General features: G+C 38.4%; 1 protein-coding gene across 10 annotated transcripts in view; it reads right to left on the bottom strand.

Moving 5' to 3' along the window:
* Window positions 1-12,103: 12,103 nt before the first annotated feature.
* BIRC6 (baculoviral IAP repeat containing 6) overlaps window positions 12,104-24,921 on the bottom strand; it is a 190,146-nt gene continuing 177,328 nt past the window's right edge. For 9 of the 10 annotated variants that reach the window (XM_075146664.1, XM_075146668.1, XM_075146669.1 and 6 more), the window contains 5 exons: window positions 24,632-24,793; window positions 22,990-23,067; window positions 17,934-18,122; window positions 14,009-14,143; window positions 12,104-12,962 (listed from right to left, as the gene is read on the bottom strand). In XM_075146664.1, the coding sequence (XP_075002765.1) occupies window positions 12,783-12,962; window positions 14,009-14,143; window positions 17,934-18,122; window positions 22,990-23,067; window positions 24,632-24,793 (744 nt within the window). In that variant the 3' untranslated portion in view covers window positions 12,104-12,782. Of the gene's footprint in view, window positions 12,963-13,010; window positions 13,341-14,008; window positions 14,144-17,933; window positions 18,123-22,989; window positions 23,068-24,631; window positions 24,794-24,921 lie in introns of those variants that run through there. The other variant, XM_075146672.1, reaches the window with a different exon arrangement.

The raw sequence follows: 24,921 nt of genomic DNA, 5'->3' as shown, positions 1-24,921 counted from the left end.
ATGTTGCTAGCTGAGTGAGGGATCAGCTGTACCAATTTACATACATGTATATTAAGAGCTCTATTATCTTGTTCAGGAGGTGATGAATAAGGGGAAGGGGGTGGACATTTAAGAGGTCTGATACATTATTGTTACTGACAAAGAAAATAATTATTAATGGTAGCATTTTATGCTGAGAGTCATGTCCTGGAAGAACTGGTAAGTTGTGGCAGCATTGCTGGTTCAGTGGTTGACCAATACTATTTTGAAGTCTGCTTTGTTTCTTTGGAGTGCAATAGAATTTTCCAAGCAAATGAAACCTCGTCCATGTTCTTTCCTCCCCCACACAATTTACATCCTTTTCTCCAAAAGACCTCTTGGTTGTCTTGGAATAAAGAGCATTTCGGCCTCATAGCTCAAATACAGGGCAGATGGTGCCCTTGCAGAATTTAAATAAGATACCAGCATGTTGTTACCTGTAAGTACAGTGGTTAGACCAGTTCTGCAGTGCAGTCACTGGGATGTCAAAAACAGAGGAAAGAGAAATTTTACTTCAGCAAATGCTGTGTACAACAGCTTTGCAAATTGGTTAATGCTGTTCTTTGGCTTGCTGCAATGCACCTGGCAGAAAATTATTAGAGTGAGACACATATGCACACAGAAGTACTGCCAGTTTAAAAAAAATACATAATTGGTTTCTGCATGTAGTAGGTTGAGGGAATTAGAGGGAATTTAATATATCCATAGCTGGCAGGTTTAATTTGTCAGCTTTTAGCATGGCTTTAGATGATAATGGGCCCCAGAATGAATTTAAAAAACATACTACCTTTATCAACATCAAGCAGTACAAAAGTGCGAATACTCAGTTTTCTTAAAGTAAATACAAGGTTGTCAGCTGTAGTCGGTTCCTAAATTGAATGCAATATGGAGAACGTACAATATGAAGTGTGTGTACATTTCCCTTTTCATTTGCGTTACTATTGTCATTATGATTTAAACTTTACATTAACATATTGCTCAAGTGAATCATTGTTTCAATTACTGAATTCCATTTTATATTTTCTTCTTAAAAGGGGCAGAAGGGTGAAGAGCTTGAAAAATAATTTAGATGGAACACAATTATTTAGGGTGCCATTTAGGAAAAAAAGGTGAAGTTTTCACTGTTAACCGAGAAAATACTATAGGAGTTGAGAATTGGGCATCCAAGTATGAGGTAAGTACTAAACACTACTTAAATAGTCTGGAGCAAAGGGCCTCACATTACCAGAAAAGACCATTTTTTAAAGAAAGAAGTCAAGCTTTGCATGAGCAAGGAGAATATAGAAGGGAAAGAACAATGCAGGCATTGGAAAAGTTGATAATAGTTTTTGCAGTGAGAATGAGATAAGTGAATGGAAAAATCTATGAATTGATAAAGGGAGACGCACAGGGAGACAGCACTCGAGACCACAGTGTTTGAGTTTAAAATGTGTTAGTAAGAGGAATTCATACTTGCTTGAGTCAGTGGTTTTTTAGATCTGATTCTGTGTTGTGTCTCTTGAGAGTCAGCAGTCAAGATTCCGTTTTGGGGAGTTACACCACCCAGATCCTGACTGATTGCTACCAAGGGTTGTTCTCATTTAAGGTTGTTCTCATCTCCAAGATGCCATTGAACCAATATGCAGCTATAGATAATCCAAAGCACTTGATATTGCACATTAATCGATTTCCTTTATCTTCTCCTGTATCAGTATTGACAAACTAATAAAGCTTATCAAAGCTCATCAGAAGGAAAGAGACCATGTCATCCCTGTCAGAACAAAGCAGAATTATTTTATTTGATTTTGCTTTTCTGTTATGATTAGTTGGTTCACCACAGGTACAACTACAGAAATGCAATCCCTCTTTTTATGAAGGGTAAGAATAGAAGGAGGGGAAGAAAAAGATTTATTGTCCCTGAGGTGGTTGGTTTTTATTTTGAAGTGTCATGTGAGAGATGGAAGGGTTCCCAGAGAGTATGCAGACTTATGGAAAAAGAAAGATTTCTGTTTGGTTTCTGCATGTATTCAGGAGGATGCTTTACGGGTGATGGATGCATTGTTTTTTTTTTTTCCTGTACTACGTACTAAGGTTTTCCTGGTGCAAGGGCATGTTAATGATATGTCTTACCCCAAATATATATTTCAGAGCACATATAGAGGAATTTAAAATTGGTGAGCTAATCAAGATGAATAAAAATGAACAAACATCACTGGTGAAGGGATTAGGTTGAATTCACCAAGAAACTGGCCTGTTGCAATGAATCAAATTATTTTAAGGATCTATTAAAATCTATAAATAGATTTTTTTATTTTATTTTATTTTTTTACAGAGAAGGAAACTGACAGTTACAGGGCAAGTTTAAAAACTAGCAAGACAGAAGAGCTGAGGCTGCACTTGCATGAGCAGCTGAGCTGGCCAAACAGCTCACTGCCTCTGAAAATGGGAAGTCTCACCACCCTGCCCTCCTGCCTTGCTTCCATCCACACTGCCCTGCCCCTTCCTTGGAGGTTGCTCTGATACCCAGGAGACCCTCCCCTTGGCAGGACCCAGTTCCTGACAGGTTCCTCTTTGTACTGGCAGCTTTTTGTCAGGTTGGGGATCACACTGTGACAGTGATGGCAATGGTCAGATAAGCTCCGGAGCTCATCTGGCAGCTCAGCTGTAGGAGTGCAGCTCTGAAGTGAGGAAAAGGGGACCATCCCCATTCCTGCAGCAGTGATCTGTTAGATCAAGTCATGCCATCTCACATGGCTGTGTACTGTGCTTCAGGATGAAATGGATGATTAAAACATCTGTGTTAAATATCAAACCTGCTTAACCGTTCTACAGATTAAAACTGCCCTGACAAAATTGCTTCTCCTTTAGAGTAAGGTGTTGAAGTATAATTTGAGCATGAAAAGAAATAAATAATGAACCAATCCATATTTTTAAGTCTCAGTTCTCTTTTGCCGAGACTAGGTGTTCTGCAAGATGGTATTTGTTTCTTTGGGGTGTCTAATTTGTAAGTGAAGATGTAGAAGTCTTATGTGCAAAAAGCTGGCTTTAAAGGAACTGATGAGGAAGCTGATAGAGCTACAACCCTGCAACCATGGTGCTCATTAGAGGCTGTGAAACCCATTTTAAGAGCTGGATAAATTCTGAGGGAATATCCAACTTTCCGCTTCATCTGTATATGAAATAGCTGTTTTAAAAGGGACTTGCTTCTTTCATTGCAGCTGGTCTGCGTGGGCTGTAGCGCACCTCTGATTAGATCAACTGCGTGGAAAGAGGATTGCTATGCCTTACCCAGCAGGGCTGTGGTTACCCAGTATACCCACTGCTGCAGTACGGAGTAGGGCTTAAAGCTATGTGAAACATAGTTTCTGATCTGTTTTCCCCAAAGGAAAAAAAGAGCAAATAGAAAAAAAAAAGTTTGAATCAAACCAAAGTCAGTAATTTCTTCCAAAGCTTGACTTGGAGAGATCTTATACAAAGAAACAGGGAGTAACAGCTTTGACTTCTAAGTTTTGTCAGAGTCCTTCCATTTTCCATGATGCTATATATGTATTTGTTCTACTATGCTGCTGTAGGATTTCAGTAAATAGTTGCATTTCGGTTAAGGTATAGACTGCAATTTAATCATCTTTTACAAATTTCAGAAAATCTCAGTATTAGCTAGAGCTGGATTTTTATTCTAGAAAGGGCTTGGGTTCTTACTGCTCCAGTATTATGTGTATATTTTCTCAGTCTGTAAAAGTGTGTCTGTGTCAATATAGTATTTATGTCTATTTTATGAAAATTAAAACCAAATTTTTCTTACCAGCATTCTGACATCAATCATGCCCTGCCCCCCCAGTAACCTTTAATGCTAAACAATGTTCCAAAAGGAAAATTTATTAGATCAGCTATTTAGATTCTCTGACATCATTCTGTCATGGCAATGAAGTGATTTACATGGAAAAATATATTACCTTTGCTTTTAGACAAAATGAGTTTATGATGATTAATGGTTTTACTGCAAGTAGGAGAGAAATTGGAAATGGCTGGCCTTTCTAAAGTGAAACATAACCTATGCTCAGTTTTCCTCCTTATTTTCTTCACCTATTGTAAAATAGGTTTTGGTTTTGAGTAAATTAAAATGTAAATTATGTCTTGTAACTGAAGTAAGCTATAAACGCAGGGTATCCATGGTAACATCACTACGTAACTGGAACTAGAGACAAAAGGGAGAAAGCAATTAGCCTGAAGCACAGAGTCTAAACTGAAGTGATGGTAGGGGACCTAGATCACGTATTCTATGAGTTGTTGTCGTCGTTGAGGGAGCTAGATGTTTAGTTTGGGGAAGAGCAGGCTGAAGGGTGATTACCTCCAGCTGTCCCTCCTGGTCAGCATTTCTGTGATTCTATGATATAATTGACTTTGGGCAGAGGACTTAGTATACAGAATGGTCACACAAATGGCAAAATAGTATTTTAACAAGAAGGCAAAGAGCAAATAATCTTTTCTGTTACATGCCTTAAGATGACACTTGAAACATTTCCTTTAGCGTCATACAGAGCTGTCTTTTTCCTTAGATGTTGTATAAATCACAAGCAATATACAAAGGCCTAAACTAAGATGAGAAGATGATGCTGAATAAGAACTCTGAAATATTTTCTTTACATATGCTAACTGAACTAAAACCCAAGGCCATTAAGGCAAAAGCTGTTCAACTATAGAAATACTTAAATTTAGGAAAATTGTAAATAGTGGCATTTTTTTCAGAGGGCTTATGGAACAAATTCAGTCTGATAAAAAGAAGGCAAAGGTTGAGGTGAACACTGCTGGCAATTTAATCTGCGTGGAAACTTTGCATCAGTCACAGGATGTAGTATTTGGGAATTAGTAGAGAATAATTTCTGTATGACAGATCAAGCACGCTTTGCTGTGGGACCCCAGATTCTGACCAGTAGGACGCTTAATCGCAGCCTGTGATGAACGCTGGGGCACAGAGTACTGTTCTGTTGCCTCCGTGGAGCTGTGGTGCATAGGAGGTCAGTGTGTTGAAATGTGGAAAATGAACCATCAGGGGAAAACGAAAACTGGATGAATTTACAGTCTTGGTTTGTCCTTAGTGACACTGACTGGACAACTGTCTTTCAGGGCACACTTGGCAATGGAAAATCACTTCTGTTGGATTCTGTGCCTGAAAACGCATTTGCAATTAAAAGCAAATGTGTATTTGAAGTAGTAATTAAAATACACTTACACAAGTCATACTAACATTTTCAGGAAGACACAGTATCACAACAAGCATTTTAACTGTGTTACTTTTATTCAGATGATTAATCCATGTCTTGCATTAGGCATACATTGAATTTAGCATTCTACTGCAGTTCTCTATATGCAATCTTGAAATTTCAGCACTATCCTTCATTGATTTCTGCTAGCAGTACAGACTCTTGAGAGCTCTTCAAGATAGAACCATCTTTCCCAAATTACACAGTTGTTTATCAGGAGCCATGTACTGTTTTTCTCCTATTCTTTGTTTAAATGGCTTGACTTCTCCTCTGATACAGGTTATTGATGTTCAGTTCCCTGCTGGGTGTCATTTGTTCACCTGGCTATTTGTTTTCTATACATGAATGATTTCCTTGGAGGAACAGCTAAAAAAGAGCGGAAAGAGGTTTAACACATCAGTAGGCAGTGCAGATACAAACAGGTATTTTGTTCTCTGGAGTACCTCTGCTTCAGTCTCCATTTGCTGTCATCAACAGCAATTGTTTGTGACTGAGTATATTTGTAGTGTTGTGGGTTTTGTTGTTGTTGTGTGTTTTTTTTTTTTTTTTTTTAAACTAGAGTGAAATCTGTATTGAGCTAAATCGTCACTTGGATGTAATTTCCACCCTCGTCTTCCCTGTTCTGTCATATGGATCAGGTGGTCTCTATTAGAGCCTTCAGGTTGCTGATGTTTAAAGCCTCCCAGGGAGCTGTATGACAGCAGGTGTTTCAGTGCCTGTGCGACCTGCCTGCACACTCTGCTGCCTTTAGTGACCATGAGGCAGATGGGAGATGTATTGAATTGAATCTGGCAGAAATTCTTTTTCCCTACTTTAGGGCTTTTGTAATGCTCTGGGACTTACCCAAAATCCCACATTCTATGGCAAAATTCAGCCAGCCAGATGGTTGCCTGATTTCTCTTGTGACTGCTGCTGAGCTGGAGGCCAGCCCCTGTGAATTTCATGTATCACACCAAGTTTCACTGGTTGAACCTGCCTCAAAATCCAGTTGATATTTGCACAGTGACAACTTGCTAGTTGAGAGGATGGGTCCTGTTGGCAGACGTATCATTTCCTTTCCAGCAATCCTGCTGTTGGCTAGTAGTTTTTGGTCTGCCATGTCACCTCCGTTTCCTCTGGAACTGTTGCCACGGTATGGTGCTGTCGCGAATGAGTGGTTTAGAGGCCGCTTAAAGAATCACCGTCAAAGAAATTAGCAGAAAGTGATTTTAATAGAGATTTATAAAGGTGTGACCTAATAGGATTCGATGGCAAAGTTCACTCTATTACAATACACTCAATACACCAAGGCCGAGGTTTCATGGAAATTTCTGAGATCAACAAGCGGCCCAGATCAATAAGTGGCCCGGGGAAGAAGGAGGGTATGAATGCACCACCACAGGTGCCAACAAACATTTGCAAGGTTTTCAGGACAGCCTGCACTGTAGCTGTAGCCAGGATGGAGGCTGGGACTCATATCCCGCAGGACCGTTCCCAGCCAGTGTGCACAGGCATCTGGCACCCTGGCTTCCCTAATGTGAGAATGCCAGTGCTTAGCTAGGCTGGTTGTGCATATGTAATGATGATGGCCTTGTTACATCCTAAATTAACTACACTGGTACCCCTTGTGCAGTGTTAAAGAGTTGCTATCATACTCTAGGCTTAGAACTGTGCTGCGCTGGGCTTCAGCTAAGACTGCTGGTACAGCTGTGTGGCATCCAACTCATTGCCACCTTCTTACAAGCTGCTTAAAATAATTGTAGAAATAATATTATTATTATTACCAGAGGTTTTAAACAAAGGAATTTTGGCTGACAAAGTCCTGGAAGTTTGCACTGATGTGGTTATTGCTAATTTAGGTATGGGCAAAGGTTTTCTGTGGCTGAAAACGTAGTTTCAAGGTGAGAGAACAGGACTTCTGCAGACATCCAAACCATTGTTTAGGAGTAGGTTGCAAGACATTTTCTGTTGGCATTCTTTTTCTGAATCACATGCTTGTTTAAATATCTGAAAGAAAATAGAAAAGATGGAAAAAACCCCTACATCTTGCTTTTCCCATTTGCTCTCCTGGTGAATGAGAAAATGCTTAATGCAGCAACACAGTCTTTAATGATGGCAAACTGAATTTATTTTATTATGATATTTTAGTTTGCTTTAATTTTCTGGTTGTGTGGTGTGGGTGTTTTTTTTTGTTTGTTTGGTTTTTTTTTTTTAAAGATGTGTTCATATGTTTGCTATCGGGGGACTGGGCTGTGGTTGCTTTCTACCCATAGAGCTTTATACAAAGAGTTTATGAACTACTGAAGGCTTCGTGCATGTCTGTGGATGTGGGTTGGTAGGTGAGGAAGAGAACAATGAATAGAGGTGCGGGATAAATAAATGAAAAAAAAATGCAGTAAGTGGTTAAGCTGAAAGTATGGAGCACAACAGTGGCAACAGGAAAGTGTCTGCAGGTTTTTAAATGCAGTGAGACGTGATATGTGTGAGAAGCATGTTCCTCATGTAAAACCGTATCTGACTCGTTGCTCTAGCAACCTTAGTAGATCAGCCTGCTTGTTATTTTTGCAAATACACATTTATATTTGGATTAAGTATAATTTTGGGCATTACTCTCGAGGTTTAACAGCTTCTGTCGTATGCAAGTCTCACCACAGTTACCTGATTTCTAAATGTCTTTGAGACGGACAATAACATGCCTTTTCTTACTCCCAGGAGATTTTCTGAGACTCTGCTTGCACTAGTTCCCAAGATTAACTCAGCTATCTTCCCATCAGAAGCAGGGCTGCTAGATGCTCCACATGGTCTCAGATTGATAAAGAACCTGCTTCTTTCCTTTCTGGACTTTTAACTAAACAACCTTAAATACAAAATTTTGCTATCTGAATTACAGAAATGTTACCAACTCTAGCATTAATATTATCTAGACATTTGAGGATGATATTGTATTATTAAATGAAACAGATAGTATAGGCACTCTTAGTGGAAAGAATAAGTAGCATTAATACAGCTGGAGAACCAAGTGGACCAGGTTATCACTTTTCAAGAGCCAAAAAGTTGCTTCTGAGGCAAGAAGCACAGAAAAGAAAAGATTGCAGCCTGCAGAGATGACAGGTGACAATATGCAGAACTCTCTCAATCAAGATAGAGCATTGTGGTTTGGGATTTGTTTTCTCTGAGCCTTTATTAAAAACAGAGGCAGTGGTGAGATTATTTTAGACCTCTACTATAGTAATTCACTGAGTAGATATTGTATTTTCTGCACTCATGTTCTAGGAGAATAAAACAACGGCAACAACAAAATCTCTGGAGAATGAAATGTTTCTACCTGTGATTCGTTTTAGTAATTGTGGAACTTACTTTGACCCCCATTCAGCTTACTGTATTTCAGAAAGCTCACGTTCCAATATAAACGCCTGCACATCCCACCTAATTGTTCACTGTCTATGGAAAAGGAGAGGGAAAATAACACTCAGAAAACTGTTTTTCAATGACAAATAACTGCCAGACCTGATGCATTTATACATATATAAATATGTATATGTGTATGTATGTGTATATATATGGTAAAAAAAAAATTGAGAACATATATCTGAAATAGCTTCTGTACCTTATACTTGTTCCTTATGGTAAGATAAATGTAAATCTGTGTCTCCTTTCCATTGGAAAATGCTTCTAATTTCTGTTTTCTAACTACAGAGAGTTGACTGTCCAGGGAGGTGAGTCCCCGTGATGGCGACTGACTTCTGGGGAAACAAATAAGGGAACAAGAACAGAACACTTCTAAAACACTCTAATACAAAGGCAGCATGGAGGTAAAAAAATGAAGACGACAAGTCTGAGAAAATCCAAATAAAAACCTAAGCCTAAATAATTCTCCTTCACAGGGATCAGAGTAACATAGCATAGTCCCGGCTTAAATGTAGGTCAGCTGGATTTGTGTTCAGATATTTATGGGTAAACAAGGTAAATTAATAATACGTTTGTTTGCTTATTAAGTAAGTTGTTTGCCTCAGGATGTAAAATAGAACATTTGTTTATGTAACACCAGAAACATTTTGGGGAAGAAAAGGTCCCCTAATAAACATCCTATGTATGGGATTACACAGTTGTGTGGAAAAAAAGATTGTTTTGTGGTAGTATTTTCTTAAAAATGTGATTCCTGCCAGAGGCTGAATGCCCTATTTGATATAGCAAGTAGAGGTTAAATTGGCTTAAAGCCATCATAAGTGGTGTAGTACATTTATTTCCTGGATTGTATGAGTGTTGTTTTTTTGTTTGTTTTGTTTTGTTTTCCCGCCCCAAGTAAAGAATTCAAGCTCTACTGCTGCTTAATAGGCCATCATCCAACCACAGTACTGACGACAGTCCCATAGTGAAGCTCCCTAGAGGCTATCAGTAGTCCAGTGCCTTACCTGTGTTGGCATGATTTCACCTGCTGCAAGGGAGTCTCCTCGACAGGCTAGCAGACGCGCACAATCCCTTCCTTGAACTTTTGTCAAAGATTTAGAGAAGAAAAACGGTAACAAAACCCATCCAACAACGCCAAACAGACTGCTGTAGACCCAGTCAATCTATAATCAGGCATGCTTTATTCTGCTAGTACCTAAACATCTAACATGTAATTACTGGAATGAAACTTGAGGTTGTTTACAGGTTTCTTATGTTTCAAATTTTCTTGGGTTTTTTTAGATTGTCATCTTTGTTTTTTCCTGTATTGCACTGGTAGGATTTCAGAGGGGCATTAATCCGTGCTTTTATGCACATCTTTTACCCAAAGGAAATTCCAGAGGAAACCACTAAATCTTGCAGAGGGGACATTCATGTCTGTATAGTAAGAGTACTGTGACTACAACTGCAAAGCAGAAGTTCTTCATGCACAGCAATCAGTACAACGAGTGGTTTGCTCTCATCGAGCACAAGGTCTCACAGATTGCTGAGCTGTTCCCTCTTTGGTAGATAGTGTAGACTGAATCAGTCAGAAGAGCTTGGCAGTATTGTCTGTGAAGCGTCAGGAAAGACTATTGACTTACTCTGTGGTGCACTCTTCTTTCGGCAGAGTGGCTACAGCGATTCCAACGGCTGGTAACATCCCACACTACACTGCGTGGCAACGTGGCAGCGGTGAATCTTGGGCCAAAGGCAGTACCAAAAACCATGGGGTAAAATTCCATAACGAATTAGCAGTTTGCTGCCCTTTGCGCTTTTGAAAATAATTTCTGTTGACTTTTAAAACATTTTCTACAACAATAGCATAACAGTTAAAACACAGTACTTCAATGCGATGGCTAGAAACTGTGATCTATCTATACAGGTTTCTATTCAATTTTATGAAATGGTAAAAGATGAGGGGAACTAGTTAAAAAAAATACTCAGTTGTCTACATACCTCACAGGATTTACTGTGATTTTACTGCAAAGCAACATAGCTACCTTGTGTGTTATACCTAAAAAACTGAAAATATGTATTTTGTATCTGTCGCCAAGTTCACAATTTACTTACTAGACTGTAACATAGTTGCAAGTTATTAAGGATTGAATCTCTGCATTAATGTGGTACAATACCATTCTAGCTCAGGTTAGAGCAAAAAAAAAAAAGATAATTGGTATGTGGATACAAATTAGAGTTTAATATCCCATGCAGCTGTTTACATCTGCTTAATTAAGCAGCAGTGACTTCACATTAGCATTGCTATGATACCATAAATACACACTAGAGAAAAAGGTACAATCATGTTAGCCACCCTCTTAATGTCAAATCAATGCAAGTTAGGTACTTTTTATTTCAGTGTTGTTTTTTAATGGGAAAAAAAAAAGTCTTCACGTTTAAGGAGGATCTTCAGGTCCGATACATTTGGTTTTGGTACAAGTGCCAGGATTTTATAAAAAAAGACTATGCTTCTGTAGGCAGACAGTTTAAGCAATAAACGAAGAGCTCTAATGGAAACCACTGACTTAAATATAGTTGGAAGTCAGCGGGTAATTTTGCTTTTGGAGCCTTTACAAGAGCATCACAGCCATTTTGTACAGTAATAGAAGGTAAGTAAAAACCCATCTAGAAAAAAACAGTGCTGTTTTAACACTGATGAAATTCTAACACTTTGACAACGTGGCATAAACTCTTTCTTTCATGTATTTACCAGCAGCTCTGGCACAGAACTGCTTGTTTTGCTTTTTGATTAAGGATCCCCTGAAGTAACGCAGACGTGCCTAAGTTGGTGTTTTGAGAGGTATGTACAATCAGGACAGGCCTTGCATTAACGCAACATATCAATATAACAGAAAAATTGTACTTTGGTCAGAACTATCAAAGTCTGTTAACCATCAGCATAAGAACACAACCTCAGTTGTTGCCATTTTTAATGATTAGAAATAATACATTGTAAAACAAAAAGTGAAAAAATTCCAGCGTGATACTTATAAACAAAGAACAAATAGAAAACAAAAAAGCCTCGGTTTTGCCTGATTTATAGTATTTATAACACAACAGATCATTAGTCTGAGGTAATACCAGTAATAACTTTTTAGTCCTTCAAGGACTGCTCAAAAATTAAGAACAGTGATAGTAATGCATGTTATGTTAAAAGTGAGACTTGATTATTACATCAAGCAACTCCCTTACCCTTTCTGGTTAGGGATCTGTGGTTGCAAGTATAAAATTGGAACTAAGTCTATACAGTAGGAACTGCAGAACATTAGAGTCCTGCGTGGCACGTCATTAGCCCCTGTCAGTACTTAGAGTACAACTGATGATCTGAATCAGACACTTCAACAGAGAAAAGACTTTGTTCCAGAATAGCCCTTAAGAAATTTAGAATACTGTTAGTTTGCATAAAACAGCCAAACAAAAGATGAATTCAGAAGTCGAAATTTTGGCATGAGGTAAAACCATGTGCATTTATTTCATCTGCATTTTAGAATTAGTAAGCATAAAATTAAATATGTTGACTGTAATGAATTCAGTCATACAAGTGCAAGTCTTCGGCTAGAACGTATTTTATGGCAGTTTATTTAAAAAATGTACCAGTAAATCATAAAAGAGGAATCATGTCCATTTAACGTTTATTGAAGTATACAGGAGGTTTTCTTTAGAATCAAATATGAGCATGAATATATGGCCAAACGTAAAATCTATCAAATTCAGTGAAAATTTTCTGACTTTAAATAGTAGCTGTAAGAATGACCAATATATATTCTTTGTTACAACCGCCCTCACTCTACAAGTAAAAAAAAATAATAAACATTCAGTAAACATTCTTTCCTAAGGTAGTTTCCCTTATATATCAGTGATTTATCCATTTCTTGTATACATAACTTTTTAAACATACCAATCAGTGGTTCTCACAATTGAAAAATAAAAGCACAAAAAAGTTTACACTCTTGTACAGGTAAATAAAAGATCATCTTGAATTAAACTGTATATCCTTAAGGGCATAGTATAGTTTCAATTTCATTACCTATTACATAATTAGCTTCTTACATACAAATATTGACATATTTGGCTTGTGCTTCAAAGCCTTTGTGTCTAGAAAGTCCATGTCAATGCAACTCATAACTTGAAATCAGTGGGGATATCTTTACTGCTGCTGGGCTTAACCTGTTCGTGCAACATAGTCTCTTCTGAACTCGTTGTGGCACTGCATTTTTCTGTGGAGTCGTCAGTGTCTGGATCCAATCCTTCAGGACAGGGAAGTTTTAGGAGTTCTTCCCGCAACTGAGCTGTATGACGCTGAATATACAAAAAGAAATCATGTGGACTTCAAGAGCATAGTTAAAACATTACTTTTCAAAATGTTAGAGAACATAAGGCAAAAAAAAGGAGTAAGTAGAAAAGGTGTAAATGTACCGTTTCAATGACTGGATAAACTTTTCCCCTGCATTTAAGGATTGGTACTTTCCATGTAGTGACAGAATAATTAGCAAATGCTGCTAGGGGCAAATTACAGGCAGTAAACAGAACTGCAGCAAACACGTGCATCAATATAAATGCTTCGCTATTTGTCTTGCAGTTGAGTCATATCTGTGTTCTGTGATCACAGCAGAAACTGGCTTGGACTAGGTAGGTCATACAGGCAAATTTATAAAGAGTTCAGGGTCTTGATGAGATCTGTTACAGAGACAGATGTACAGAGATTTGTATACTGATCGTAGTACCTAACAGTAACTTTATTTTGACAACCAGTCACATTGAAAGAATGCAAGTCTAGCGATAGAAAAAAGAAGCCTTTAAATTTTTTTTTTTTCCTCCACAGGGGGAAAAAAAAACCCATAAAAGTAATATAGGTCTGTTGTCTGTGTGGACACAAAATACACAAATGATAGTACTTGGCTAGGAAGGAAGAAAACTGGTTATAACTGTTGATAAAAGTTTAACACAGGTTAAAACTAATTGTAATGGACCACAGTTTAATAACTGTGCGTGTTTATTCAGAAAGCTTGTTTTCTGGCAAGGAATTGGTTGTAGTACAACTATCATAAACCCCCCCACACCCTTAGAGAAAACAAAATAAACTCTCTATATCTTACATAAGTATTTATAGAAAAATAGGCAGGACAGGCGCTAAAGGAAAATCTAACTTGTAGGAAGAGATACTGAGAAAGTGGAGCGTGCATACACTTTATTCCTTGACAGTTGGGAATCTTAGGTTTGTTTGCATGTTTTAAAGCTGCTGGGGTTTTCTAATATTGTTATTATAAAATTCAGCTGCTGAGCAATTTCATTGCCATTTGTCATCTTTGGATTAAAGAACATAAAATTATAAAAGCAAGTCTCACCTTTAGAGCTGCTGCGTGGTGGGACATAGTCCTGCCTACCCGTTTGTCACTGCTGTACTGCTGTATGTCTGCTATCCACTCCTCACACTGAGCCATGATCTCCACTCTTTTCAAGTAAAAATGTTTGTGGATGACCTGCAAGAAAATATTCCGAATGAAAGAACAGTGTGTTCATTGTTTTCTAAGAACTGGATATAAGGAAAAAAAAAAATCAGTATGAGGATAATTCAGCATTGAACCAGGTTGCAGATAAATTGTGGAATTTCTGTCCTTGGAGGTTTCCAAGACCTAACTGGAAAAAGCCCTGAGGAACCTGGACTGAATTCAGCTGATCCTGTTTTGAGGAGGAGGTTGACCTGGATGTCTCTTCCAGTCTGCATGAATCTACGATTTATGTGCAGTCTGCCATTTCAGCATTCACTTGTGTTATCTGGGTGAAGGGTAAATGAGTGCCAGAAATACAGTATCACATCAGGGAAAAGAAAAAGCGATAGCAGATTGTTAGACACATTCTCCAGTTCAAAGATGATCTTACTATGCAGGCATTACGTATGGATGTTTATGTTTGCATAGGGGCAAGGTTACACAGATACAATATTAACGCTTTTATTGCTGGTTTCACAGTCCCTTTTATTAAAGCAGCATAGGCAGGAATATAAGCACCATGTCACTAACTACTTGCTGCCTGAACAGAAAAGAGATAAGCAGAAACAGTGTCAACAGTATGAGCATGCGAACAGAACATGCTTCTGCATAGAGAAGGAGGATCATACCAGCTGCTGTGGAAGGGGTACAACCACAGTTATGTGCCCCGGGCAGGGGCAGCACCTCTGGGGACAACTAGAATTCCCAGGCAATAGTAGCTGAGCTGCCCACAGTTTGGGTGGAAACTAGTATTTGATGGCATAGTAATTTTGGTATTTCTGTACACATTTGAGTTAAAAAAAACCAAACCAACCAATCAATCCTCAGACAAAGTTGTGAAACTCCGCTTAGCGTTGGCTTTGTCTTAAACAGTTTTCTAAAACTCTGCCTGGTGAAAGAAACAATAAAATCAAAGACATTTTATTGAGCACAAAGAGTTCTTGGCAATATTGCAACGTAATTGACAAAATCATCTTTCCCTCTAGAGGTTAGAGAATGTAGCTATCTGTCTAAAGAAAAACTGCATATTGAAAACATAATTGACTTCAATTCTGGATGCATTCCTTACATCCATAATGGAGCTTGGAAGAACTCCCAAAGACCGTCAGTTTAGATCCCCTGAGCCTACCTGTCATTTAAGATGCTGAAGGGAAGACAGCTCAGATTTGTGAAGACAAAAGGTCTTAGGAGCTGAAGGATGTACATTCTTTCCTAGACCTAAGTTTTCAGGACCCCTTTGCATTTACGTTACTGAATGATCATCACTGTTAATTGTGTCATCATTGTGTTCCTAAAACAATGTGCAAAAACCCTAGAGATCTTAACAACAAGCTAGTCTCTCAGAGAAGTGCTCAGATAATCTATGCTAGAGACACATTTTCATTTGGATGGAGCTGCAGACACAATCTAGCGTTTTTCCAAAATTCAGCTATTGCATCAGAGAAAAATGTAATGCTTTCCAGTGCATTATTTCCATTTTTTGATATGTAAAGGAAGATACATGCTACTTTACCTAAAGATACGGAATATGTATTCAGAGAAGCAGAAAGGGAGTTCTCATGTTGCACTGGGTAGGACCCCAAGGTTAGTATGATTATGTTTTTAACACAAAAGCAAGCTATTTTAGCTCAAACTTCCCTTTACAGAAGCAGGCTACTGTAGCTTCAAACTTCTCAGAATCTTGAGGATTTCATCATACTGTCGTAAAGACTTCAACATATGGAAAAAACAGAAGATTGTATCTTGGGAAGTGAGGAAAACTGCAGTTACCTAAATCAAACCAAACCAATTTGGATGCAAAGCTTTTAAGTGTTGGCCAGTTCTCTTCCACACAGCTAAACTCTCGTCTGTTCACAGGTAAGAGAAGGGAATTTCAAATGTTCAAGATACTCTGCAAACTGCCATCTACCTCTTAATGCTACTTTTCATTTACCCGTGTGTGTGTGGCTTAGCTTAACTCAGTCCTAGCTACACACCACATTTAGAAAGCTAATAGTTGTATTGTTTTCAACATCTGCCTTTTGGTAACGACGTGCTATGCATCAGCCATCTGTTTTGAGGGAATGATTAGTCTTCCACTGAAACACCACCATTTGGATACACCGTATTACTTCGCCTTCCTGAAGAGGGGCAGGATGTCAGCTTACAAGCTGCCTTTTTCATACAAGTAAAAAAGCTAAGCTGCAGAGTAAGCACAATATTGCCGAGATTTTTTTGAAAAGTGCAGTAACAGCAAACTGGGATTCATTTACCGAATACTGTAATATTGCATATCCTTCATTTCTGTATATGTGAAAAGAAAGATGGAGCATTATTGTCAGGGAGCCCACTGCCTTCTGGTATCTTCAATTAACTTAAACTTACTGTAATCTGAGAACTTTTTTTGCAAAAGTGAAATTATTACGTTTGGCTAGAAAAAAAGGACCTATTAGCAGAGGTTATTTGATTATGTGTCACGATATTATCTTTATCATAGTCGTCAACTTACTGAGTAAAACATTTAATAGGTAGTTTTGAATAACCACCATGTTTTTCTTCATTAAGTCAAGACACCAGAGTACACAGCACATCTGCATGTTGATAAAATATTTAACTCTTGTCATGCAGGTGAAGTCCCTATGGTTTCTTATTCTGTAAGACACAGTAATTTGAATGGAAAAAGGTTTTTGCATTCCAAAGGATGTTTTTACGGACAGCAAGGAAGGGATGGGAGACTACCCGTTCACTCAGATGCCACGTTTAGCAATGTGCATAGTCCTAAAATAATTATGCTTTTTCAATGTTTCAGTATGCAGACAATTGAAAGCACACGTGATGCTATGAGATGGTTCCACACCTCAGTTTAGAAGTGGCAACAGTTTTAGTAGTTCAGAGTAAAATGTGTTTTTCTCTAAGTATTTGCTAGTAGTACCATGAGATGACTCATGTTTGACCAACCATTTTGCATTAATATTCATACAGATTCTCTTGCTTAGTGTATCTTCAGCTCTTTTTTCCTTGACTCCTTTGCCATGTATGTTCAAGTCCTTGAGATCTAATTGACCTGCTTTGAGAAAAGAGTTGGACTAGAGACACTGAGAGAAGTCCCTAACAACTAAACTATTCTATGATGCTATGGGTGAGTTAGTCTTTTTTCAGGACTGTAAACAAATTAAGCAATTTGATTTCTTTCAATAAGTTTTTTAAGACAGTGTGAATGCATGAAGGTTAGTATTGCTTTTATCAGCATCCAGACAGTTGCTTTCAAAAGCACAGATTTCTAGATTAGCGCAGGTGCTTTGTGGATCCTTCCATAAATATTATGCGGTCTGGAATTTGTTGTAAAGTATTTTTCCAATCTGCATTGTTTTGGTGTATCCAAAGTGCTTCCTAGTACTCGCTTCAAATTCCTGTTTCTTGGAAAAACACTTACTGTTAGCTATGCGGCCTAACAAACAGCGGGTGCCCATTTGTCGGGCTGATCAATAGTTTTCACAGGTAATACAAAACGTACCGCCTGGCATTAAGAATGAGCCAAGCTGTATGAACCACATTTTATCAAACTGTGCACCAAGCCTCCTTACAGTCAGTCCCAGTTTGTGTGCATTCCCCTTTCCCAGAAAAGAATCTGTGAAGTCAGGTGCATTCTTATTCACTTCAGCCTCTGGAGTCAGTTGCCCCAGGGAATAAAGAGGCGGCTAGAACGGACATGTCCTGCATGATGTTTCCAAATATTTGCATTATTCTTAACACTCAAACAAGATAAATAAACAAGGTATTTACTGTGTTTCACAAAACCTACCTCCTTAAAACATGGTGATGGATTTCTGATTTGTTCAAGCATTGCCCACTTGACTGTTGCCTGTCGTATATTTCCATCATATTCTCTGGAGCTCTGGGTGCCACTCGGAGTGCCTCTTGATCGTTCATAACCTGGTTCATTAAAATATGGTTCTGCTACCAGTATTAGGGATTGGACAGACACTAACACCTGTTAAGAGAAGAAACTAAACATTAAAGTTGTGCCACTATTTGTTTTTACAAATACACATAGTTTTGCTTACCTTATATGCAAACCCACTTCTACGGCAAAGTACTGTCATTTGTAATACAGGCTACTAGCAAGTCGGGAATGTCCATGCTTTCAAACTGAAACCATTACTACACATGGAAAACGTTAAGTCCTACGACTATGTATTTAGCTTAAACACTGAGAAAATCACAAATGTAAGTTAAAAAAAGTTAACAAAGTTAACAAAAATACAAATATAAATAAAAGAAAATGTTTAAAGGAAGAGATGTCTGATTGCACCCTTTTGGGAAAGAAAGCGTATTTGTCAAGTTCTCAGTCAACAATTCTTGAACTTTTCCTGCGGCTGAGCTTACTAATTCTTCTGATTCTGAACTAAATGGAAAAGAAGCAGGGGAAGTGAAATGTGAATGACTGAAATCAACCTTGGTATACACGCTCTCCCATTTTTACTTTCAAATGCATTCCATTGATACCGTTTTTAGCCCTTTAGTTTCAGATTTTACATATAACATTATGGGCCATTAAAACAAAACCTCAGTATTTCTCTTGAGATAGGAAAAAAAACGTTTTCAGTACTACATCAATAAAGCACTAACTACTCAGTGATAAGAAAATGACAATTTTCCCCCTTTCAATTTTATTATCAAGTACATGGGGGAATAGATGCTTACATACATACAAGGCATTTAACTATATGCCCAAGTATTCCTAACATAAAACAAAGAATTAAATAGATACATAGGGCACTTAGGAATCCAAATGGGTATGTATTGCATAGACTTGATGGCTTGCCAATTTGTCCAGTATGAGAATGTTTGGCCCTGTCAACTTGTTGTTGTACTTAATGAAAACTGCATTACATGCAAAAATGTTGTTATATAGGTAGAAAAACATCACTGACTTTTTTTTAATTTATTTTCAATGAAGGATGGTTTTTTCTTATGTACTTAGGACCAAGTCCAGCAACAATTTTAGGGATTATGATTCTGTGACACAAACCTAGTTCCAGAACTGTAAAGAATTCAAAAAAGGTGATTTGAACACTTACATTTCCTCAAATATTGAAAAACTGATGATACGTTACATGCCTAAGAATGGCATTTCCAGCACCTGGCATACTTAGGTACAAGACATGCACTGCAGTAGATTAAAAATGTCAGGGCAGCTGTTTCAGGGACTGACTCTCCTCCCAGTCTAGGTACAATTTAAAGCTTGGAGCCATCCCCTAATTTAGCAGCCCAGTTCGTGAATTTGGATATGGATCACAACAGTCCTCCTTTTTCTTGGAACACGCAGAACATAGAGCTTAAATCAGATAGATAACGTGTCAGCAACAATTCAAGACTTTGGTTCTTTCACAGGGCAGTGCCCCAACAGCTAGGTAGTTGTGCTCTGTGCTTAAGTGTGGCATTCTCTCGGAGTTTCTCTTGTAGCAGTGCCAGCACAAAAGCGTTCCAGCTTTCCATACTCTCCGCGATGTGTACTCAGGCCATAGACACAATGCCAAACCAGTACCTCGTATCAAAGCAACAGCCCAAGAATCAGTTGAATGACCCAGGATAATCTCAGTCCCACCATCACCTCACAGAAACGCACCCTTACTCCTTTTGGTGCCACGACACTTTCTGTTTGTAGTCGTGTCGTTGCTGTGCTTTAACTATAGCACAGAAGGGCAATGTTGGGCAGCTAAGTCTTTATCCTGATGGATAGGGCAGGTGGCTGTGCAGAGGGAAGTGTGAACTAGCATCATCCTTTGGGCTGAGAAGGAAAATTAAACAGGTTTTTCTGTTTCCCAGGCCGGTGCTCTAGCTAGCTGCTGTTACACGGTATGGTGTGCACCATCCCATTGTCTCCCATGCCCACCATGCATTCAACTAGAAGCAGTCATGCTGCCATTTTGTGTTACACTTAAAAATTAAAATACGGATAAATGCATTGAAATACACAGAATGTGCTTTGAAAATCAGGTTCCAGCAAGAAAATGGCCACTGTGACACTAAAAAAGGCAGAATATTAATGCAAATGTGCTACGCCAAGGTAGAGTATTTCAGGTCCAACGCTTCAGGTATCTAAGGTGTTTTGGTGATCTGTGGCCTTTACATGGGTCTGGAAGTAGTTGGGATTTGCTTTTCTAATTTTATATTTCAGAGAGATATATATATTTTTAAACAGCTGTGGTAGAGAAATTTGACACTACGCAGCATTGTGCTTTCTTGGCCTTAATAACCAGTTGTTACTTTGAATTATAATTGCAATGATTGAGAAACTCTAAACTGATCTTCCAGTTTCATTTCGGTTATAAAAGTTAATTTCTGAAGTATTTTGGGTGGTCTGACAATAGTTTCATCTTTGAGCCAGAAAAAACATGTACTGCTTAATTCTTTCCAAGCAATTTATTTAGTCCTACAGCTGTTTTCCATTTAAAAGCTAAAAGTGTTTTTCTCCCAGTACGGGGGGGGGGGGGGGGGGGGGACTTTTTCCAACAGTTTTCTTACTATTTTCAAAATGATACCCTAAAAAGCTTTAAAATTTGAAACTTAAATGCTGCATGAGATGTCTAACAATCAAATCTAACATTTCAATCTAAGAAAAAGGACTTTAGTGAAAATAAGACTCCATAATACTTGCATCTTTCTACACTGAATTTCTAGTTATAGTCCAAAATTTCAGTTCATCTCTTGATTAAGAAGTTGTATCTTGGGAAAGTGACACTATGTAAGGAACCACAACTTAGATCTCCAAATCGTAATTGGATCGTCCCTTGAGGGGAGAGGGAACATTAGTATCTCCAAGGATGGAAATTTCACAGTCTCTCTTGGACACCTGTCCTAGTGTTTGATCACCCTCATGAAAAAGTTTTTTCTAATATTTAATCAAAATTTCCCATGTCCCATCTTGTGTCAATTGGTACTTGTCCTGGTGCTCTGCATCTTCAAGAGGTGTCTGGCTCCATCTTCTCTATACCTTCCCCATTTAGGTATTGATGGCAGCAGTAAGATCTCTTTGCCATTGGTCCAGCCACTTTTTCACCCACTTATAATGCACTCTCACCGATTTGGCTACAAGGTACTAAGGGAGACTGCATCAGAGGTCTTGCTGAAGTCAAAGTAAGCTACATCCACCGCTCTCCCTTTGTGCAGAGCCGGTCACCTTACTGTAGAAGGCAAGAAGGTTAGGCGCTATTCCCCCCCAGTAAATCCACATTGGCCGTTCTCAATCACTTTCTTGTCTTCCATGTACTTGAAAATAGCTTCCAGGAGGATTTGCTCCATAATCTTCCTAAGGAGTCAGGAGTTGCTGACCAGCTTCTGTAGCTCCCCAGATTCTCCTTCTTGCCCGACTTGAAGCTGGGTGTGAGATTTGCCAGGAAGCTCCCTTAATTGTTCTGACCTTTCAAAGATGAGAGCTAGTGGCTTTGCAGTGACATTGGCTGGCTCCCTCAGCACCCCCTGATGCATGAGATTTGGTTTCATGGACCTGCGGGTCCAGTCAGCTTGAATACTGTTTCCTCCACTGTGGGTAATTCCTCATTCTCACAGACCTTCCTAGTGAGGGCTCAGGGACATGGGAAAGCAAGCCTTACCCGTAAACGGGGTGAGCAAACCTCACTCCCTAAAGAGTGAGGCAGAGATGACCTCTGCCTTTTCTATGTCCTTGTCAGTAGGTTCCCTGCCCCACTGAGCAGCAGGACAGCCTACGGAAAACGTGTTCTTTTGCTGCCAACATACTTATAAGAAGCCCTTCCTGTTGCTCTTTATATCCCTTGCCATTTTCAACACGAGCTGAGCTTCAGTTTTCCTAATTTCTCTCCTGAATGCTTGGCCAATTGTCCTTATTTCTAATGAGTAGCCCATCCCTTCCTTCTACCTTCTGTGTACTTTCTTTTTGCAGTTGAGCTCAGGCAGGAGTTCCTTGTTTACTCATGCTGGCTTTCTGCCACTCTTGCTTGACTTCCACATACTGGAATAGACCATTCTTGAACTTTTAGGAGGCTGGTCAACCAGCTCTCCACGGCCAATTCCTAACAAGTGAAATCTGTTCTGCTGAAGGCCAGGGTTGTTAATTCTACTATGCTGAAACAGAAACTGTCTCTTAGGATTTGGAACAGAAAATGTACCTTGTGCTACGTAATAATTACTCCAAGGAAGGAATAAATTCAGAAAGCGCCATAGGAAATAAGCCATTGCAAGCTTTACTTTTATTCAATGTATTATTATTATTTTATTTAATGTATGTGCATAGTCAGTGCATTTCTATGACATAAAGCTGAAAATTATAAGGACTGTATGTCCTAGTAAATTTTGGTCTAATTTAACACTAATTGGTATTGAACACAGTATACCTACCCTTCAACTCCCTTCAGCTTTATTCCTCTATTCAGCTTACTTGTAGACTTTGGAGGAGTACCTTTACAGTTCTCACTAGTATACTTCACTTTCTTATCCCTCACAATGTGGAGCCTGCTTTGTCTTCCCCATAAATAGCTTGTGATAGACAGTCCCATCTTCCAATCTTTTTTTTTTTTTTTTTTAATAAAATATTTGAAATCATCCAAGCAAACTCCAGGCAGTGCAGGAACAAGCTGCACACATGAACAGCCACTCTTCAAGACAAGACCAATAGAAATATCGGTTGGAAAGAGCACTTTGAAGAACCTGTCTACAGTGTTTCTCTTCTGGTGTTCCAAGGACGTTTTCTGGACTTCCGTCTTATGCTTATTTAAGAAAATTCTGGTTTGAAAGCACTAGAAACAGAATCCTTAGGACTGACAGACCACTTACTACTCCTAAATGACATCTACTGAAGAGAAAGAAGAAATGCTCACCTGCAAAAAACTTGATGTTTGGGGATTCCATTTCTCTTCTGGCCTCCCATGCCATGTGTTAAGTATGCTTAAACACACCTGAAAAGGTGACGTTATTAATGCCATAGACAAATATTATGATAAAATTGTTCTGCTTGGGCAGAACAAAATGTTCACATTACAGTTAAATTTTTCTTGACAAACTTTTGTATAACTGCATTCTAAAAGACAAATTTGTTTCCTATGAAACGAATTTGAAATGAAAGCAGATAAAAATAATGCGGATAAGCAAGGACAGCATGTTAATAAATGAATAAAGCAAGGTAGATTACTTTTCTTCAGGGAAAACCTATGGATTCTAGTGGCTCCAAAAAAGAATGAATCATGAATACCATACGATTCTTTACTTTCCTCTTTAAATACTGTCCTAACATTTATTGTTGTGGGTTTTAAAGACAATCATTCTGCTTCAGCATGTGAAAAGTGGTTTCTCTCACACAGACTATCAAGGAATTGAAAATATTCGTTAACTTTTATGACTGATCTGGACTTTAGGGAAGTCTATGGAGTTCTTGAACCTTATCACAAAACTGAGCAATCAAAGATAGGGAACACAATGAGACAAAATAAACAGAAGACATTTAGAGGCGAGTATTTGCCAGGACTTAATGTATGTTAGGCAAAGAATAAAGGAGATAAAGTCTCCAGTATGAATTACATTCTGTGTCCGTGTTAAGAGAAAACCCCGTGTCTAGTACTGGAAAGGAGTATTATAGCTTGTGAAAACAGGGAGCACAGGGAACCCATGAACAACAGTGGAATAAGGGAAAAATGTTAGCCTATGGATTAAACGTTTACACAAAAAAATAGAAGCTGAAGGAGTGCCACAGTGCGACAGCCGAAGCTATTCTGTGGGTCTGTGCTTCGGTGGAGACATACACAACCATCATTATAGCTCTGCAGAGAATTTAATGTGTGCTTATTTTTAGTATAAATAGAAGTTGCATCTCCCTGATATGCACTTGACTTTCTGTTAGCTTTTTGGAGCCTTTAGAATGAGCCACAACATACCATGGAGATGTGGGGAGAGAAGGGGGAAAGCTTGTTTGTTTTAACTTCTAATATTATTTCCAAAAGCTTTACTATTTTTTGAGAAAACTGTCATTAAGTCCATATTTTAGAGTTACTTTTTTTTTTTTAATAAAGGAGACTGAGGTTAAGGAAAGTCTTTATCTTCCCTCAAGAAAAAGCACTTTTGCATGGAAAAAGAGAGACAGGGCACTTGGCAAACACATTCAGTTGCAGCTGATATGAAGCATACTTTGTCCATGGAAAAGATCCTGGGTATTTCAGCTAGCCAAAATAGATTTCTGCCTGGTTAATTTAGCAAAGAAGATGGAAAAGAACATTTTTCTAGGTCAAAATTACTTGCTTTTTAGTCCAATCCAGCTCGTAAGGCTTTAAAAAAATCTGCAGGACTATTCAGAAAGGAGATCATTCTCATTTGAAACTGTTAAATCACTCTCCATTTCCGTCTGAAGACCAGTTTTAACCAAACAGCTTCCTCCAGTATGTTAGGAGTGGCTGATCATTTGATTGCAAAAAAAGTTTCAGCCGTTTCACTTCCTTGTTACATGTATACACAAGAACAAAGTTGACCTACCTTGCCATCATTGTAGAGGTTTGGGTTAAATCTCACACTGTGGCCTCCAGTTGTTTCCAGATTCACAAGTGGAGGGGAATTAGGATAGTCTTGTGGAAAATATACATCAAATTCAAAGCAACCATTTGCGTAAGGGGTGTCTGCAGGACCAGTAATGAGAACCTACCATTGTAAAAAAAAAAAGATGACAGTTTTCAAAAAAACCCTTGTATTTGTCACACAGTTGAGATTTTTGTAAGTTATACGAAGCATTTTATTTCCATATGCTACTTATCAGAAAATACTGTTAG

The sequence above is a fragment of the Calonectris borealis genome, chromosome 3, assembly GCF_964195595.1.
Source record: "Calonectris borealis chromosome 3, bCalBor7.hap1.2, whole genome shotgun sequence".
In the NCBI taxonomy this organism is placed as follows: Eukaryota; Metazoa; Chordata; class Aves; order Procellariiformes; family Procellariidae; genus Calonectris; species Calonectris borealis.
Note: the sequence above shows the minus strand (reverse complement) of the source record. Positions and strands in the feature narration are given on the sequence as shown.